General features: G+C 33.6%; 1 protein-coding gene across 2 annotated transcripts in view; it reads left to right on the top strand.

Moving 5' to 3' along the window:
• Nucleotides 1-20885, top strand: part of CHD7 (chromodomain helicase DNA binding protein 7) — a 226721-nt gene that overhangs the window by 185618 nt on the left and 20218 nt on the right. For both annotated transcript variants that reach the window (XM_051970149.1, XM_051970147.1), the window contains 8 exons: nucleotides 1257-1400; nucleotides 4178-4433; nucleotides 13909-14119; nucleotides 14907-15102; nucleotides 15614-15781; nucleotides 15974-16153; nucleotides 16435-16545; nucleotides 16645-16850. In XM_051970149.1, coding sequence (XP_051826109.1) covers nucleotides 1257-1400; nucleotides 4178-4433; nucleotides 13909-14119; nucleotides 14907-15102; nucleotides 15614-15781; nucleotides 15974-16153; nucleotides 16435-16545; nucleotides 16645-16850 — 1472 coding nt within the window. The remainder of the gene's footprint in view (nucleotides 1-1256; nucleotides 1401-4177; nucleotides 4434-13908; nucleotides 14120-14906; nucleotides 15103-15613; nucleotides 15782-15973; nucleotides 16154-16434; nucleotides 16546-16644; nucleotides 16851-20885) is intronic.

Here is a 20885-nt window from a genome sequence, read left to right as displayed (position 1 = left end):
AGTATCCAAATATTGTTAGGTTTCAGGATGCAAAATGATCCTTGTGAATCTTCTGAACCAATTTTTATTAGCAGTGTCTAAGAGGAACATTGAGTATGAAATGGTAAAATAAAGTTAAGACTAATGAGGCTCTTGAGTATGGTCATAACTGTGTTATAACAGTTCTAATAATTGCAATACCACTTTTTCATTCAAGATGAGTCAGGGAATGGGTGATAATAGGACGGTATGGGATATCTGCAAAATAAACTTTACAAAGTCCCAGCTGTAAGCCATAGGTGCTTCATATTGAGGATCTGCATGAACATCAAGCATTTTTTGATTATTATTTAGCTCCAATAATATATAACTTTTTACTTAATAAGAAAAAACACTGTCCAGATACCAAATCAGTATCTCTTTTTCCCCAAAAATGTATGTAGAGATGACTGATAAATTACAAATTCCCTTATATTTTATAAAATTTGTTTTATCTTTTTAACCTCATGTATTTTCTTTATTCCCCCTTTTTTTCCTTTGTGTATTTTCTCAATGGATGATTACTAATAGTACAAGTTTTTTGATGTTAAAAGGGAATCCTCATGCTAGATAACTAAGAAATTACTGGGAGAAAGGAACAATAGTTTTAATAAAAGTATAATTTCCCCCAAACATAAAGTTATGAGCTTGTGCTCATCTAATACATGGAGGCCAGAGAATTTAGGATAAGGTAGATCTCTTTTCTGGTTAGTAAATTTTCAAGTCCAAATCTTCACATGTAGAACACCTTTTGTCTCCGTGAGTCATGCAGGAAGGAGATGGAGAAATAACAAACTCTTTGTGTTGAGCAGAAAGACAAACACTGTCTGAAGCTAGGGATGTTAGCAAGAAATTTGACAGGGAGAGAACATTGAGCCTTTTTAGGTCTAAGTACCATGTAAGTTAGACTTAATTCTCACTAAGTCATGTATCTGAAATATAAGAAATTTTGGAGAGGCTTCATGTGTACTTGTTTCCAGTCTGTATTCTTATTGAAGGTAAGGATTATGTTTTTTTGTGTCTCCTCTTCCCTTTTATTTCTCTCCTCCCCCACCCCCCCCCCCACCCCCACCCCCCCCATAGCGCTTTTCTCCACTCATAGTAGGTTCTTAGATATTGACTGACTGACTGACTGATTGTAAAGAGTTAGGTAGAGAAATTTAGTTCTAGAGAGGCTCTGATCTTAAGAAATAAAATTATGGTCACTTTGGTCAGCTATCTCTTTTGCTTTCTAATAGGAACACAAGGTGCTGCTGACTGGTACTCCATTACAGAATACAGTCGAAGAGCTCTTTAGCTTGCTTCATTTCTTAGAACCAACTCGCTTTCCTTCAGAAACCACTTTCATGCAAGAATTTGGTGATCTGAAAACAGAAGAGCAGGTATTTATCATTATATGTATGGAAATTTGTTTTATGATTTCACATGTATAATTAACATAATATTGTTTGCCTTTTCAGTTGATGGGAAAAAGACAAAAGAGAAAGAGAATTTGAAACTTGATTTTTTAAAAAATGAATGTTAAAAATAGATAATGAATTGTAAAAGAAAGTTATGTTCTGACTTTACTTGTGTAATGGGTTTTGTATTGTTTGCATTCTCACTGGATTTGGAAGGGGTATGTGGATGAAGAATTTGGGACTAAAAATGAAAAAATTGGGGGGGGATACCCTCAAATAAATAAATAAAATAAATGAATAGATAAATGGATGAATAAAAGTATATGCTGGACCTCAATCCCTTTGTGGGTGGCAAAGGAGAAGGCAGGGCAGAGATAGGGCACTCTGAGTTTGTTCTATTCAGTTTATGTTTGATTAGTTTACCTGAACTTCTTTTTTCCTCTGCTGTTCTTTTTTTAGTCTTTTCTCCATGGACAGCTTATTGTGTAGGTTCATGAGTGATGATGTAAAAACAAAAGATATCAATTTAAAAAATAATTAGAAAAGTCTATGTCAGGAATATTAGTTATATCAATAATTTTCTCCATTTGAAATGGAAAAAATTCACATTCCCACATATGTCATTCTTATATTAATTGATGAAGTCATCATCATAAATATTATTTGATGTACTTTACTGTTATTCAGTGATATCCTGAAGTGTGGAAAATTATCTCCTTGATAACCTATCTCCTAGCTTTTTCCTGTGTTACCAACTGCATCCACACATGAATAGGGTTTATCAGTAACATCTCTAGCTTATCCAGTCCCAGGATAAGGAAGTGGCAGACTGATAATTTTCTGCAAGGTAAAGAACTTGGTGATATTTCACATCTGGCTGACCATAAGGAAATACACAGCTGCTTTAACCTCAGTTTACCCGACGCTCTTAGGGCCCTGAGCTATATTCTAACACTTGTTATTAAAATTACTGCATTTTTTTTTCTGTATTTGCATATACTCTAATAGAATGATTAACCTCCTTAAAATCTCTTAAGCAGATTTTTCTTTTTTTTGGATTAAATACCTTGGAGTGGAGGTGGGAAGAGGTTTCTTGGCTCCTGAACTCCCTGAGTTTGCATTAATTGGTGGATCTGCTTTCTTTCCTATTCAGTGATGTTTTTAAGGGTTATTGAGATTTTTAAGAACTATTTACTCCTATGCTAAATACTCCCAGACTAGACCTCACTATTTATTGAGTACGCATGGCATATAAAATGTGTTTCTTTATAATGTGAGGTGTCTATTCCTGGACTAGAATCTTGCTAACTCTGTTGACATTTTCTGCCTCATCTTCTACTGCTTTGGTCTCCTTTCCTCATCCCCAAACTCCTTTCCTCATCCTTCTTTCCTGCTTTTCAGTTTATATTGTAGATCTGCCTATTCATTATATCATCTAAGACAGAACTGAAGATTTTGCAAAGGAACCAATATAACAAATTATTGTGTAGAGGGAAGAGGGCTAAATAAAAATACATGAACTTGTGAAACTTTTATGCTTGTCTCAAGTTTTGCAGATATCCCTAGTAGTTAGAGATTTTAAAATCTGATTTCTTGCATTCTTTAAAATTTATTAGACTACCCACCATTTGCAAAATTACTGTGTAAGCTTTACTAAAAGTTCAAGTTCTGTTTGAGGTGAAACATATTGATCTTTAGTTTTTTCCTGGTGTTATTTGACTTTTTGTCTTTGGGTACCAAAGCTTTGAGGTAATGGTTAAATTATATACATCTAAGCATACAAAATACTTTTTCATCATCAATCAAATGGAAGAAAAGAAAGTAGGACTTTAGAGGTCTCGTGAGTTCTCCCCCCTCTACCCCTCTCCTCCTAGGTGCCTTAGCAATGACTAAGCAGCAGAGGAGAGATATGACTTGTGTCATTCTTCTCATTGTAGGTGCCCAGTGCCCCTTTGTGTGATCTTCAGCCTTTGTTCCTAATATCACTATGGCTAAAGGCAAACAGAAGGCCTTGACTGATTGTTGGATTATTTTTTCTTACGTTTTTAATATGTCTTAGGATTCAATTTTAGTTTAATTAAGTAAACATTTGTTTAAGTACCTACTGTATTCCAGTGAGCTAAGAGTAAATTAAGCACTGGGGATATAAATAAGAAAAAATATCTTTTTCCTTAAGTAGCTTACAATCTAATGGAAGAAGACAACAAACAAAAAGAAACTGAGAAGCCAGTAGAAAGCAGGTGATTATCAAAGGGTACCTGGTGGAGGGAAGAAGGAAGAGCAATAGTTTTTCCATGGATTAAAGACTGAGAAGATATACTGATGGAAAATGAAATTCAGAACTTAAAGGAACTATATAGGGTCAACAAGCATTTCTAATGCATTCACTGTACTAGCCACTTACCTAAATTCTGGGGATACAAAGAAAGGTTAAAGTATGGATCCTCCCTTCAAAGAGCTTTCATTCAAATGGAGGAAACAATATTCAAGTGAACAAGGTAGATACAGAATAAATAGAAGAATTCTCAAGTGATGAAAACTTTTTGATGTGATGAATTGAACCATTCAATCTTCTTGGGTTTCAACTATAAATGGGTTAATAGAAACTATTCCCTCAACAGAATAATTTGAAAGAGTAGGGAAAGAAGAAAAATCACTTTCAAATTATTGGTAGACACCTTGTGTGCTCCTCAGTGTTTTCTCTTGGAATTAGTAGTTTTAATAGAGGGGTTAAATCTTGTGTTGGGTTTTTTTTTAAGGTGCAAAAGCTTCAAGCTATTCTGAAGCCAATGATGTTGAGACGCCTCAAGGAGGATGTGGAAAAAAATTTGGCCCCCAAAGAAGAAACTATTATTGAAGTTGAATTAACAAATATTCAAAAGAAATACTACCGTGCCATCCTGGAGAAAAACTTCACATTTCTCTCCAAAGGGGGTGGTCAGGCTAATGTCCCTAACCTTTTAAACACTATGATGGAATTGAGAAAATGCTGCAATCATCCGTACCTTATTAATGGTAAGTCAAACTATTTTAAGTTTATTTGATTTTGGGCCAAAGTCCATATACCTCCTGAATAGTCTTTGCACTGTATAGTACGTGGGTGATTTTAGATTACCTCTGAATGACTGGCCCAAGCCCACCCCTTCCCATAGCTAGCCGCTCATGATTGCTGCAGATACAACTGAGACTGTAGCATAGCCTTTTAGTTCAAAAGATTAGTAGCTCCTCCTTCTTGAACATAATAGGGGGCTCAAAATGTTAAAGGGAGATCTTTGCCCTGATTAAATAAGGAGAATTGGGAAAAAAACATTGAAAAGAAGAAAGCATTGGAGAGAATGAACAGCTGTCTATCTTTAAACACTTTTTGTTTGCAATTTATACTTGAGGATTTTCTGTTGGTAAGAGTAATTCTGACAAGAGAGGAACGTCTAAAACATCTCTTCCCTGTGAATGAAGAGAATACTTTGTGATTTTGATGTGAAACTATTTTATGCCAGCTATTAATGACTTAATGGTAATTTTCTTAACTCACATGGTTTAGATATGGGGTGATTATGTTATATAAAATTTTTCAGGTACCATTTTGACTGATTGCTATATGCAATGAATTCGGATTTTTTTCAATTTTGTCTGACTCTTTGTGAACATATTTGGAGTTTTCTTGGCAAAGATAATGGAATAGTTTGCCATTTCCTTCCCTAACTCATTTTATAGATGGGAAAACAGAGGTAAACAGTATTAAGTGACTTGCCCAGGATTACACAGATTTAAATTTACTTAGAAGAGGTTTCTTCACTAGGCCCACAATGCTCTATCCACTGCACTACTTAGCTGCCATTATATGTGTAGTGTATGAGAGATAAAAGACAAAAAGGATACAGCCCTTGCCCTCATGGAGCCTTCTATCTAGGGAATAATAGGATTATGGATTTAGAGCTGCAAAAGACTTTTTAGAAGTAATCTAACCCAATTCTCTTATGTTAAAGCTGAAGAAATTGAGGCTTAGAGAAATTAAGGGACTTCTCCAGTTTCATATTGGCAATAAATAGAAGAGCCAGGAGACTCTGACTTCAAATCTAGCATCTTTTGCCTGTACCATCCTGTTTCCTTCAATAGTATATTCAAATGATTATACTAAAAGGTAATATGTCAAGTGCCACAAGTTAAATAGTATAAGAGAGACACAAATGAATTTAGGAATTAGCATTTGAGTTATTTGAGACTTGAGATTTCAAAATGTAGATTGAGCTCAGGAAATCGGAAAGGGTGGGGAAGACTATTTAGATTAAGACAGTAGAGTGGAGAAAGCATGGCAAGTCTCTACAGCTTGGCTCTGTGTTTAGAAACATATTGAAAGATAGGTTGGAAAAGAGTAGAGCCCCAAAATGAAATTCCTCAAATGGCAGGCACAAGAATTTGGACTATATCCATTTGGCAAGTGAAATTTATTGAAAATTTTTGAGAAAACTGTTTTGTCAACTTTTTTCTTTTAAATCTGTTTTTATTAAACTTATGAGTTATCCTTTAGGAAATTTCATCGTGGATGATAGGATGCAGAATAGATTAGGACAAGAATATAAATATAAGTTAACCAGTAAGGAACAGAATTAGAGTGGATTCAGGTAGAGATCCGGATCAAACTGCAGTAGTCTGAATAAAAGAGAAAATGCGTTCTTGAACTCACATAGATTGTAGAGGAGGAAAATCAGTGAAAAAACTCAGGGGAAATTGTCAACATGTTTTGGCATAATTTCTGTATATGGCACATACTACCCCTCTTCTTCCTTTTTTTATTTCTTGAAGCCCGTAGAGATGATCCCTCAGTTTTTACTCCTTTATTCCAATCTCTGATAATAATGCAGCCCTTCTTTACATATATTCTTTATCCCATACCCTTCTGTCTCTTTTGGCAGCTTGTTGTTGCAATCATCCTTTTTTTTCTTTTTCTTTTTTTTTTTTAGCATTCAGTTTCTGTATCTACTGATTTCCTCCCTGCTACCTTTAAGTAAGCACAGCTTTCCCTTTTCCTTAAAAAACTTTTACTTGACCCCGCTATCATCCTGAAATTGATCTTTATCTTTCTCATTTAAAATAGAAAATATTAACATATATTGGACCACCTGCCATCTAGGGGAAGGGGTGGGGGGAAGGAAGGGAAAAGTTGGAATTGGTTTTGCAAGGGTTAATGTTGAAAAATTACCCATGCATATGTTTTGTAAGTAAAAAGCTAAAATAATAAATTTTTAAAAAAATAACAATAAAAAAAATACTAGAAAATATAAGGTCTAGAAAAAGCTGTTTTCATCCATTGCAGCTATGTTATAGTCTGACTTTTATCCTCAGCATTCAACTGAGACTACTCTCTCTAGAGATACCAGTATCTCTTAATAGCTAAATCCAGTAATCTTTTTTTCCTTGATCTTTCTGCACCATTTAACATAATTGACCACCTTTTCTGGATACTTTCTGAGCTTTTGTGATACTTTTCTCATTCTGTTTTTCCTCTTACTTGTCTAGTCAATGTCCTTTCCTGGATCTTCATCGATCACTTAATTGATAAGCATTTATTAAGCACCCTGTATGTGCCAGACATTGCGCTAGGTATTGAGGATTCTAAGTCAAATGGAAAATAGCCCCTGTCCTTGAGAAGTTTGCAGTCTAGTAATAAGAGATAATGAAATAAGAGATTGAGGGGGAGTGGAGGAGGAAGAAATAAAACTAGCTGTTGGGGTGAACAGGAAAAGTCTCATGTAGAAGGCGCACTCTATAGTGGATATTCCCCAATGATCTGATCTCAGAATTCTTCCTACTTGCTATGTTCTTCAGCTTTCATGGATGATTACACAGATGATTATTACATACATAATTCCCAGATTCATTTTTAGTTTCTCTTTTCTGAGTTCCAATCCCATATTGCCAGTGTTCTATGAGATACTTTGAACTGGATGTCCTGTAGGCATTACAAACTCAATTCATTCAACTTGAACCCATTTTACAATTCCACCAAATTGCTGATCCTCCCCTAACTTTTGTTCTGTCAAGAACATCATGAAAAGATGGACCACAAATCTGGAACCAGATTGTGAATTTTTAAACTTATAAATGAGCTAAAATTATAAATGAGTTATACTAGAATGTTAGTAGTCACTGTTGACTTGGCATTTGGTGTTAATAAATCAAAAATCCATTGTATCTGCAAAAAGTAGGAAAGCATTCATAAAAGGGTTCATGAATTTGCTCCAGAAAGTGCTAAAATCAGTTCGATGGAAATATCATCTTTCCCCCTGCCACTTCTATCTGTCTCAATTTCCTCTCTTCTCCCAGTCTTTATTACTCTTTGTTAGCTTTAATGTATCCCCAAGTCCATTATTGTATTTATTGTATCCCAGAGTCTTTAATGATCTTTTAATTGTCACATCTAATGGTAATACTAATTACCATTGGTGACAATTGATCTCAATCTTTACCACCCTCTTCTTGATGTTTTGTGACACTGTCTCTTTCCTTCCTTTTCTGCCTTCTTATAGCTTATTCTTCTCTCTATATCCTCTGATTCAATGATACTGGACCCGATACTGTCCTTCACACACATCACTCTCTTTCTTGATTTCCTGAATTTTCACTGACTATTTCCCATGCCTAGAATTCTTTCTTTTTTCATTTATTCCAACTTTCCTAATTTCCTTGAAGTTTTTAGCTAAAATCCCTTCTTCAAAATGTCTTTCCCAGTCCTTAATTTAGTGCCTTCTTTCTGCATTTACTCCAAATTTATTCTAAATGTATCTAGTTATCATGTTGTTGTCCTTATTAGACTGTGCACTCTATGATAACAAGGATGTTTTTTTTCCCCATTTCTTTGTATTTCTGATCTTGAGCCCTATTCTTGGTAAATAGTACATGTTTAGTAAATGCTAATTGACTAGTTGACATTACTTTAGTATTGTATAGCTTATTTAGTAAATGCAATAGCTAATCACTGCTCATAGTATTCTCTTTGGCAATCACTGATTTGCTCTACCATGGATAGGGAGGTTACTTTATCTTTCTTTACAACCAAGTCCTCAAATGTTTATTAAATATGTACTTTAAATATATCTGTATACTAGAAAGTTGTGGTCAAAAGCAGTGGCTCCCAAATTTTTTTAAGCATATAAAGGCTCACTTTTTAGCATGAAGACATTTCTGACTTTCTACATTGTAATTATATTATTAAATTATCAATTTTAATAAAATATTAAATTAATAAAATTGATAAAATATCAATTATCAACAATTATTATTAAATTGTTGATTAAGAAAATACATACTAGCAGATACAAATGCATTTATGTACATTTGAAAATCAGTAATATGCTAAATATATTTATTCAGTTTATAGAATATTTACTTAAACAGAATCATGCTGCATATTTTGTTAAGGCCCAATAAGTTTCAAAATGACAAAACTTGTTGCATATAGAGATTCAAGAGCTCCTTGTAATAACTCGTAAGGGAAAACCCTGGTCTGAAGAATGCAACTATAAAGGCATGTACCTGACCAAAAGAGTTGTTCTCTATAAGTATTTATTTTCCCAAAACTTTATTACTTAAATCTGGCTCCAGTATTCAAGGTCATCTAAAACTTGGCTCCACCCTTTCTAACCTTATCTTATCTCTTACTGAGCTCCTTTCCTTGTTTTTCAAAAGTTCTTCTGCCTTGTTTATGCTGTTCACCATCCTGTTTAGGCTCAATTCCTATCACTATCCCCCTCCCTTCCCACAAGACCCTGCCCTGGGGGCACTTCTTCCTCAGAAGCCCTGATCTCTGCTTTTTTTTTTTTTTTTTTTTTTTTAAATAACTTTTTATTGATAGAATCCATGCCAGGGTAAATTTTTTACAGCATTATCCCTTGCATTCACTTTTGTTCTGATTTTTCCCCTTCTTCCCTCCACCCCCTCCCCTAGATGGCAAGCAGTCCTTTACATGTTGAATAGGTTACAGTATATCCTAGATGCAATATATATGTGCAGAACCAAACAGTTTTCTTGTTGCACAGGGAGAATTGGATTCAGAAGGTATAAGTAACCCGGGAAGAAAAACAAAAATGCAAGCAGTTTATATTCATTTCCCAGTGTTCTTTTTTTGGATGTAGCTGCTTCTGTCCATCATTTATCAATTGAAACTGAGTTAGGTCTCTTTTTCAAAGAAATCCACTTCCATCAGAATACATCCTCAAACAGTATCGTTGTTGAGGTATATAATGATCTCCTGGTTCTGCTCGTTTCACTTAGCATCAGTTCATGTAAGTCTCACCAGTCCTCTTTGTATTCATCCTGCTGGTCATTCCTTACAGAACAATAATATTCCATAACATTCATATACCACAATTTACTCAACCATTCTCCGATTGATGGACATCCTTTCATTTTCCAGCTTCTAGCCACTACAAACAGGGCTGCCACAACTGATCTCTGCTTAAAGTAGTTCTTGATCTCCTCTCTCACTCTCTTACTCTTCTTTCTTAGATACATGTATGTCTCCCCCATCCTCTAACATTTACTTAAACAGAATCATGCTGCATATTTTGTTAATTTGTTGATTTGTAAGAGCAAATCATCTCTCTTGATGGCTTCAGTATTCTGGTTAAATATCTGTATTAGGCCTTCTTCATGATCAAAAAAAATCCAACCTTTCAGTCTAGTCCTAACTCCCTTATATGATCATTTACTTATTTCAAATAAAAGTTTACATACAGAATTCCTATGATTCAGGTTTGTAGCGTTTCTATCTTTGTATTTTTTGCCCATAGTGTAGTGTCTTCCATGTAGTAGGCATTTAATAAATTTTTATTTAGTTAAGCAGTCCTAGAGTATGGACAAGAAAGCATACTAAGTTAGTGTACTAAGTTAGATATGGAACCCAAAAGGAAGTCTGTATCCTTAGAAGGTAAGATTAAAATTCTAAATGACTCTATTATACTTCATTTAATAAGGGAAAGTGAATTTAATGTACATTTGTTTTTAAGATGTACACTTTAAAGTTTGTTTTTTAAATGTACATGTAAAATCAGTAGTACAGCAGAAAAAGATCTAGCAATGTTGGTCTACCATCTGAATAAATCCAATATATACATCATTTTTTTTTTAAATCAATCAGGCAATAAGGTTAAATAAATAAATCTTTATATTTAGTGTTGGTTCAACCTTTACTAACTTCAGTGAACTGTACTTATATCTAATATTAGAAAATTAGATAAGGTCTGTAAATGATTAGGATTAATTGAAGAATGTTTATCTCCCTTTCTTCCCCTCTGTGGGTAGTTGCCATCTGTTTTCTATCTCCACTAAAAAGAGAAAGTAAAATTATAAAGGGAAATGGTGAAAATTGGCATACTTTATAAAGAGAAATTTTGCTAACTTTCCTGTTGATTTGTAAGAGCAAATCATCTCTCTTGATGGCTTTAGTATTCTGGTTAAATATCTGTATTAGGCCTTCTTCATGATCAAAAAAAATCCAACCTTTCAGTCTAGTCCTAACCCCCTTATATGATCATTTACTTATTTCAAATAAAAGTTTACATACAGAATTCCAGTTTAATTTAAATTAAAGCCATGTTAAAACTTAATAATTCAGGAATACCAGTAAATGTTTCATATATTAAATAATATCCCATGTGCCTAATTTGTATTATGTGTATTTATTTACCTGTATACACATGCATATATAGTATGCCTTTAAGATTTACAAAATAGGTCTTACTAGCAAGTATAAAAACTAACTTTTAACATAATTTATTTACCACTTAATTCTAATTTGAAAAATATTTGGAAAATTTAAAAATCAGGGATGTTCTTTGTTTTCTAGTTTGAATAAACATAAAGAAGAACATAAAAACTAATCTGTTTAACGCAATATTTTAGGCTTCTGTTCAGTCCAAAAATTCTACCTTTGTATAATAGCATTTTCAAAGTTATCACTAGTTTTTTTTTTTTTTTAATCAAGGTTTGTTTTGTCAAAATAACTATGTATCATTGTTAATGAATAAAAATATCCAGAATATTTAATTTATATATTCAAATACTTTTTTTTTTTTTTTTTTGGTATGGCAGAAATGGGAAGCCCTGGACTTGGAGTCAGAAAACTTGAATTCAGTATGGACTCTGACAGTGTGCTCTAATGATAAAATATTTACTGTGAATGAGAAAATATTTTGTATCTAGGACACTTTATTATTAATCGAAATGTTACAGAAACACTTCCCAACTATTAACGGGTCTTTCACAATCAAAAAAAGTTTTGCTTTCCAAAGACCTCTCACACCTATCTATCTTCTTAGAGGTAGATAGTGAGCCTTGGGCCTGGAATCATAAAGACCTGAATTTAAATCCAGCCTCAGATATTTTCTGTTTGTGTGATCCTGGGCAAGTCACTTAAACTCTGTTTGCCTCTCAGTATTTTCATTTGTGAAATGAGTGTAATGACATCTGCCTCCCAGTCTTGTTAAGATCAATGTAAATAATAATTGTGAAGTGCTTAATCCAGTTGCTGGGATAAGTACTATATAAGGTTAATTATTATGACTTATTTTGATGGGAATTAGTTTGATTTAAAGTGTAGAGGCCTGGGTTCAAAAAAATAACTACTGGTAGTTATAGGATTATGGAAAAATTAGTGAAATTTCAGTTTTGTCATCTATAAGATAAAAATAATAATACATTATCTTAATGACAGGATTTTATGAGAAAAACACTTTGTAGACCCAAATGCTATCAATATATGAGTTGTTGAGGTGGGGGCAGGGAATCCCTTTTGGAAATACTGGTGTTTCTCTTGCTCTCTTGCCATAGACCACCCCCTGTCTTTTTTTTTTTTTTTTGGTCTACCAATTTATTATAATTTAAACTATTAAAGCTTAAAACCACACTAAGATCTTTGAAACACCCTGTGTGTTAATTTTTAAATGTTATTCAGGAGAAGAAAAGTTAGTGTTTTCTATAAAGTTTTAATACTTGATGAAAAAATCACATGCCTTTAACTGGTTCTTGGTAAAAAGAAAAAAAAATCTGTATATGTACACACACACACACACACACACACACACACACAGAGAGTTAACATTTCATAGTTGCATACATGATCATAGTGTGAGTTGATTTCTACTAGTAGCCTTTCAATAGATATACATTTGTAGTTATGTCATCAGTTTTTAAAGGCAGTTCTGTTTGGTTAAAGGTTTTTCTTTCCAAACTTTACTTAATTTTAAAAAACCTGGACATATCTTAATTCTTCCACCCTACTCCACACACAATTAATTTAAATACTTGGGGGGGGAGGGGAGACTAGTAATAGGAGGAAGAAGTTAATAAACTTTTTTGCTTAGCACATACCATGTGTATAGTTGCTATTAAATGAATGCTTGTTGATTGGCAAGTTAGTTCCTGGGACTAGGGAGGAAAAGTTCCATTAGGTGATGGTTTTATATTTATAACCCCTTTGTCTTAGAGACAAAGTTCTGTCCATAATCTAGTTCATAAATAATTTCATTTTAATCACATTTTTGTTCTGTCCAGAATGTAGCTTGAATCAAAAGCCATGTCATATTTAATTCAGACATGATTAGAGACCAGACCAAGGCTTTATATTTTTAAGTTGAAACTCCTTAGTAATATAAAAAGCTTTGTTACTGTCTAAATTAATCCATCAAGAACAAAAAGTCTCTCTGTTTTGGAGAAAGAAAATAATTTAATTCTCTCCTATATTTGTAATACCTCAAAACAAGTACCAAAAAGTGTTTTTTTTTTTTGGGGGGGGGGAAGAAGAATTCAAGCTTAGAAATTCTTATGTGAAATATTTACTGCAATGTAAATGAAAGATTTTTGGATAATTATAGGTAGCATTTTTTCCCCTTTGGCTAACTACCAGGGAAAAAATATCAACAACAAAATGAATGAAAACATTTTTTAAAATTAAAAATCATTAAATAACCTAGAAATACGAGCCTTGCTTTGTATTGATTTTGGGCAATGGCTGTATTAATGTGTTGATAGACTAAAATTGCCATACTGTACTCCAGTTTTTAAAATGTCATTTTCTTAATCCTAGAACATATTTTGGTTGTTTGTGTTTGTGTTCCGCTAGTAAACATTTCTTCATTTCTTTAACAATTTAGCTTCCAAAATTTCAGTAGGTATCTGGCCCATTGGCTTGTTTCTGCCACTTCTGGCTTGACAGTCTGTTGTTGAAATTCAGTTATTACAGACAGCAAACACTTGTTTATTGGGAAAAAAATGTCTTTTTCCTTCAAATGTGTTATACTTAAAACTTTGATCCCTTCTGTGCATTTATGTTTTGCGTAGGCTTAGCTATGTGCCAGTTTGTATATTCTTGTTCATAAATATGAGTGAGCTTACATCATTCCTACAACCTACATCAGGTCTTGAAAGCAAGTTCATTGTTTTTAGTAATAAAAACCTTTTACAGTATTCACGTAATGCTGTCCAATCTCTGCAGGTGCTGAAGAGAAAATTTTGGAAGAGTTTAAAGAAACACACAATGCAGACTCTCCAGATTTTCAGCTCCAGGCAATGATCCAGGCTGCTGGCAAGCTAGTGCTGATTGACAAGCTGCTGCCAAAACTGAAGGCTGGTGGCCACAGGGTGCTTATCTTTTCCCAGATGGTGCGCTGCTTGGACATACTGGAAGACTACCTCATTCAAAGACGGTAAGGGCAACAATATGATAAGAATAAAAATGAAATAAAAATCAACTTACAGATATATTAACTTTTTGACAATATAAGTGATACTTATGGTAAATGGAGTAAAAATTGAACCTCTAAAGTTTTCAGTGATCCATCTGATATTAGGGTAAGAGGTAGAAGATGAGAAATACATATATAGTTATAGAATTATATAGCATTCCTCTTTAATTGTATTTTACATAATGATTTCAATGTGGTACCTTTGTAGATCTTACTGAGCTATCCTTTAGTTCATCATTTTCATCTTTTTTTTTTTTTTTAGGAGAGTAGGAGTGGGATGGGGAAGGTGAGAGAAACATTTCTTACCAAGAATACAAATTGCATTTGAATTGATTTAGATAAGGGGAGGGGGGGGAGTATTTTGTATGAGAGTTATTTCTATGACCCAAATATTGTACTGAAAGGGAAAAAAATGTTTTCAGGAGGGGAATAAACAGGAGAGATGTCTATTTTTTAAACAAAGAGAAAAAGATAACCCCCTTTTTACCCTGAACAAATACTGGTTTCATTATCTATACAATGAAAGGGTTTGACTAAATCATCTTTAAGATCTTTTATGGCTCAAATATATTATGAATTTAGCCCAAACATATTATGAATTTACATATTATTATTCTGCTAGTAAATAAACATGTCCATCATGCTGAATAGCATGAATATCTAATTTGTATTGAATTAAGGAGAGTGAGGATTTTAAAGAAACACAAAATGACCTGGTAGACCTTTCTGTAACATTAATCTATTTCAGGTACCCATATGAAAGAATTGATGGCCGAGTAAGAGGCAACCTTCGTCAGGCAGCTATTGACAGGTTTTCTAGGCCTGATTCTGATAGGTTCGTTTTCCTCCTGTGTACAAGAGCAGGAGGTTTGGGCATTAATCTGACTGCTGCTGATACCTGCATCATCTTTGATTCAGACTGGAATCCCCAAAATGATCTTCAGGTAAATCCAGGAGACAAATTTTGCTTAGTTTTTTTTTTTTTTAATAACATTTAACTATTATGCTCATTAGTTTAAAAAAAAAGATCAATTAATAAGCATTTATTAAGGACTTGCTATATGCCAGGTAATGTATAAAACAATTCTTATTTGTAAGTAGTTTACATTCTAACAGAGAAGATGTCAACTGTGTATGTATGTGTGTATGTGTACACGTGCATGGTTATACATGTATATTCTAAATAAATATGAATAAAATAAATATCTAAAGCAGATAAGTACGGGATTAATTACTTAAAATTTTGTAATCTAATTCTGGTAATGCCATATGTTTTATACAAAAAAATCCAGCTTATGTTACTTTGTTAAGTATATGAAACATTATAAATAATATCTTAATGTGTTATTAATATTCTAAACCATATTTAAACTCATTAGATTAGTTATATTTATTTAACTTGCGATTGAATATTCTTCTTCTCTACCATCCTACACTAATTTCTCTATCTTCTAGGCCCAGGCTAGATGTCACAGAATAGGACAAAGCAAATCTGTAAAAATCTACAGATTAATCACAAGAAACTCTTATGAAAGAGAAATGTTTGACAAGGCAAGCTTGAAACTTGGCCTGGATAAAGCTGTTTTACAATCCATGAGTGGAAGAGAAAATGCTACAAATGGGGTAAAAAAAAAGTCTCTAAACTCTGTACTGATTCCTTAATTATTATGAAGTTTATACTAATTATAGGGGCAAGATAATTTTATTCTCAGAAGAATTAAGTATTTATTTGTATCATGCTTTATTTTACCTGAATTTATATATTTTCTGTCTTTGTGAAATGAAGTGTTAATGCATTCTATTCCTTGGTTTTAGGTGCAGCAGCTTTCCAAGAAAGAAATAGAAGATCTTCTACGCAAAGGTGCTTATGGTGCACTTATGGATGAAGAGGATGAAGGGTCTAAATTCTGTGAAGAAGATATTGATCAGATCCTTCTGAGGCGGACACACACCATTACAATTGAGTCTGAAGGGAAGGGCTCTACATTTGCTAAGGTGTGAATTAATCTGTTACAATGAGATCTGATTATGTTAGGCAGCAGCAGAAGAAAGGAAAAAAATCACTGCTTTTACTTGCTGTAATAATGTTAAATCAAGACTTTGTTCAATACATGTTACCTAATTATTGAATGAATGATTGAATTCAGGAACAGAGAGAGAGAGAGAGAGAGAGAGATAGATTTTGTGTGTGTGTGTGTGTGTGTGTGTATGTGAAAGAGAGAGAGAAATTTTTAAACAATTACATATTTATTGATACATGTATCTTCAACCTTCAGGCTAGTTTTGTTGCATCTGGAAATAGAACAGACATATCCTTGGATGATCCAAATTTTTGGCAGAAGTGGGCTAAAAAAGCTGAATTAGATATTGATGCTTTAAATGGACGAGTGAGTAAAAGTCCCATTCAAATATTTATCTCATTTGTAGAACTGTTTTTTTTTTTTTTTTTCCGCAAGTTTCACATTTCTTTCTGGTTTTTGTTTCAGAACAATCTGGTTATTGACACTCCAAGAGTGAGGAAGCAAACTAGACTTTATAGTGCTGTGAAAGAAGATGAGCTGATGGAATTTTCAGATTTGGAAAGTGATTCAGAAGAAAAGCCTAGCACAAAGCCCCGGAGACCTCAGGACAAGTCACAGGGTTATGCAAGGAGTGAATGTTTTAGAGTTGAAAAGAATCTTCTAGTGTATGGGTAAGCAAACTGACTTGAGATATAAAATATTTTAATCTTTTCTTTATGATTTTGGGTTTACTAACTTACTGGATTTTGACACGTATAATATGATCAAATGATGAAGGTCACAAAACTTGAAAGGCAGCATTGAGTCATGAAGACTCAACTTAAAAGTTAGAATGACATAGACTCTTTTACTTATTAATTTTGTGGCCATAAGTACATCTTTAAAGGCTTAGCCTTTATACTGTGGGGATGATCTTCATGTTATCAGTTTCTGAGTGAGATTCAGATAAGAAAATATGCGTAAAGTGCTTAGCATCTCTAAAACACTAACTTTTAGATTGTCATTATTAATAAAATATGTAAAATGAGAGTATTCTGCCTACTTCTAGGGATTGTCTTGAGTATCTGTGGTGCTGATTAATAGTAATGGAATCATTCATAATGAGGGGAAAGTCTGCTTGTCCAGTGTTAAAATTCTCAGCAATGGAAAGAAACCATTTCTAATCAGATCTAATCAAATAATCAAATTACTACCAAGAAAAAATATAGCAAGAATATCACTGATCCCTGGAACCTAATTAAGCACATTCTTTCTATATATTATTTGTTTCCTAAATCTTTTGTTTATAATAATATTACTAATGATATTTAATTATGATAATGTTTGTGTTAATTATCTAATAAGTTATTAATTCTGTCATTAATGTATTGTGTTAAAGATTACAATTGTGTTATAATAATAATATGTATTATTATTTATCACAAAAGATAAAAGACAATAAAAACAAGTTCCCTTGAAATCTCATCTAAGTCACCTAAAACACTAGCTCAGAGATAATGTGTTGGAGGGTAGGATAAAATTCTTTAGAAGATTACTGGATATTAGATGAATCATAGTTTGTTTTTTTAAAAGCTTTTGCATATGGCTTCTCTTTCAGTTTTTTAGCTGATGGCCCCTATAAAATGAATTTCATTGCTATGATTTACAGGACATCCTGTGTAACAGGTGTATGTTATCTTTTCCTCTCTTAACAGCTACCCTAAGCCAGGAACCAGGTGGTGTTCATTGAATTAAAGGGGGAAATTGAGATATTTTGTATTAGAAGAACTTGACTTTTTTTTTAAGATCCTGCATTTGTTTTGTTTTTGATTTTGTCTTGTTAACAAATAATTCTTCATTTTCTCCTCATCATCAGATTCTAGCCACCTAAACTCTCAGATCACTTGGGAGGCTAGTATATGTAACATTTTCTTTTGTATTTTATACTTTTCAAAGCATTTCTTTTTTACTTGCTAAATCAGTATAGAAAGGATGGATATCAGCCACACATCATTTCTGTCACATAGACTTGCACTGAGATTCCTAGCAATGAATTATTTGTTAAAAATCCATTATAATTTAATAACTAAGACGTAAATATGTAAAATTGTACTAATCATGATACAATCTTGAGTTTGCCTTTCATGTCCCTGGGCCTCAGTTTTTCAAAATAAGTAGTTGAACTTATGATCTGCTTTCCAGCTCTTAGATCTATGATCCTAGGAACATAAAATCCTAGGATGGTAATTTTGAGGGTACTTTTAAAGTTTGAAATTGTATTTTGCTAAAGTTCCAATGAGTCCTTTATGTTGCTATTTTCACTTTTTCTCCATTCTTCTAGCACAGCCTTAACTTCTCCCAAAACAACTGTATTAAACATTTTGAATTTCTAATCATCTATTATTATCTACTATGCAGATCTATGCAAAGCAAGTCTGATTCTTGGGGACTACCCTTTGTCTAATCCCTTTGCTATCTCTCTTCTCTAGTTAAGTCTCTAAGTGTTAAATGTTGGGAATGCAAACAGACAATCCTCCAACAATGCAAACATATAACAAGAATAATTAAGAGAAAAAAGACCGAATTAAAAAGGTTTGGGAAAGACTTTCTGTAAAAGATAGGAATTTAGTTGGGACTTATGGGAAGCTAGGAAAGTAAGTCTATGGTATTGAGGAAGGAGAGCATTCCAGGCATAAGGGATAGCCAGAAAATTCCCAGAAATGAGAGAGATGGAGTATCTTGTGGATGGAATGGCAAGAGCTCAAGTCACCAAGTCAAAGGATGTGGCTTGGGAGTAAGGTAGAAGATAATGAAAAGTTAGGCGGGGAACTAGGCTATGATGGGCTTTGAATGCCAAAGAAAGCATTTTGCATTTAATCTTGTAGGCAATAAGGAACTACTGGGAATTTTTTGAGTAGAGGAGTGACTTAGTTGGATCTGTATTCTAAAAATAATCACTTTGGTGATGGATGTAAGGATGGATAGAGTTGGGGGAGAAGAGGCAGGTGGATCTACCAGTAAGCTATTGCAGTAGACTTAACTGTGAGTTGATGAAGGCCTGTACTAGAATGATGCCAAGTTAGAGAGAAAGGTACATATTTTGAGAAATGTTACAAAAGTGAAATCAGCAGGTCTTAGCAATAGCTTGGATATAGGGGGCTGGGTTGGGGAATATAGTGAGAGATAATGAAGTCTTGAGCAAATCTGAGACTAGGAAGATGGTGTCTCCCTCATCAGTAATTAGAAAGATAGGATAGAAAGACGGAAGGTAGGGAGGGATATAATGAGTTCTGTTTTGGTCATACTGAGTTTGAGGAAAGTAATGAGCATCCAGTTTGAGATCTAAGGTGACATGATGCAGTATTTGAAAGCTACAAAAAGGCTGCGTCATAGAGATGATAATTAAATCCATGAAAACTGATGAGATCACCAAGTGAAATAAAATAGAGGGAGACTAGAATAGAGCCTAAGATAGAAGCCTGGGGAATACCTATGGTAAATTGGCATGATCGAAATGAGGATTCTTCAAAGGAACTTTAGGAATGGTCAGATAAAGAGGACAAGAATCAGGAAAAAACCAAAAACTTAAGAGAGGAAATAGTATCAAGGAAGAGAAGGAGATCAGCAGTGTCAGAAGCTGCAGGAAAATCAAGGAAAATAAGGATTGAGAAAAGCTCACTGAATTTGGCAACTATGAAATGATAGGTAGTGTTGGTAGAATAAAAAAATTAGAAATCATTGAAAGGAAATAAGAGGAGAATGAGAAAGGAGTGAAAGTTGAAGACACCCATTCATTGTACATGGCTTTTCAAGATGTTTAGCTACAAAGAGTAGAAGAAATGGGGATGGAAGAATCAAGTGAAGATTTTTTTCAGGATGGGGGAGATAGCAAAACATTCCATGGTAGTCAGAACAAGTCAGCAAGTAGGGAGAGATTAAAAATAAGTGATAGAGTGAAAATAACAGAGGGGACAATCTAAGGGACAATATGTGATAAAAAGGAATTATTTGAATGACTGGAGGGGTTAGCTTTTGTAACAAGGCTACTTTATCTTGTGTCTTGGGGTAAAGGAGAAGATAGTAGAAGGCTTCAAAGTGATAGATAATGAGGAAGAAAGAAGAATAAATTGCCTCACAGTAAATGAATTCAATATTTTCTGTAAAATAAGAAGCAAAAATCTCAGCAGAGAACTTTGGTATGGCTGTGAGGGAGCCATGGAAGATTTGAGGAGAGATGAAAAAGTTAGGAAGAGTTACTCTGGACAAAGGGATAGTGAATTGATAAGGAATATATATTAGTATTATCTAGCAGTGAAGTTATTTAAAATAAGTTTTTAGTGGTCCCAGTTAGAACAGTTGCATAATTTTCTCCACTTTCATTTTGCCTGTAAATATAGGAGCAAAGATGCTAAATGATAAGAGTGTTTCCAAGGCTGAGACTTGGCAGGGCCTAATCAGTGATGTGATAAGGTAATTAAGGATTAAAGAGACCAGGACAGTACCCAGTTGAATTAGTCCCCTAAAGATCAAGTTGGCTTAAAGAGGAGAAAATAAGGGGAGAGTGCAATGGAGATGATCTGAGAGAGAATTGATGCATAACTGTGGATGAAAAATAGGATTTTGTGAGGAAAAATAGGGAAAGTAAGGAATCAATATGATTGTGGTTGGATGAGGGGATTTTAGAATTCTTGAACATGGAGGTACAACATTTGTGAATGATAGCAAGA

This window comes from Antechinus flavipes, chromosome 1 (genome assembly GCF_016432865.1).
Source record: "Antechinus flavipes isolate AdamAnt ecotype Samford, QLD, Australia chromosome 1, AdamAnt_v2, whole genome shotgun sequence".
In the NCBI taxonomy this organism is placed as follows: Eukaryota; Metazoa; Chordata; class Mammalia; order Dasyuromorphia; family Dasyuridae; genus Antechinus; species Antechinus flavipes.
The sequence above is the reverse complement of the archived record's forward strand: the minus strand, read 5'-3'. Positions and strand labels throughout refer to the sequence as shown.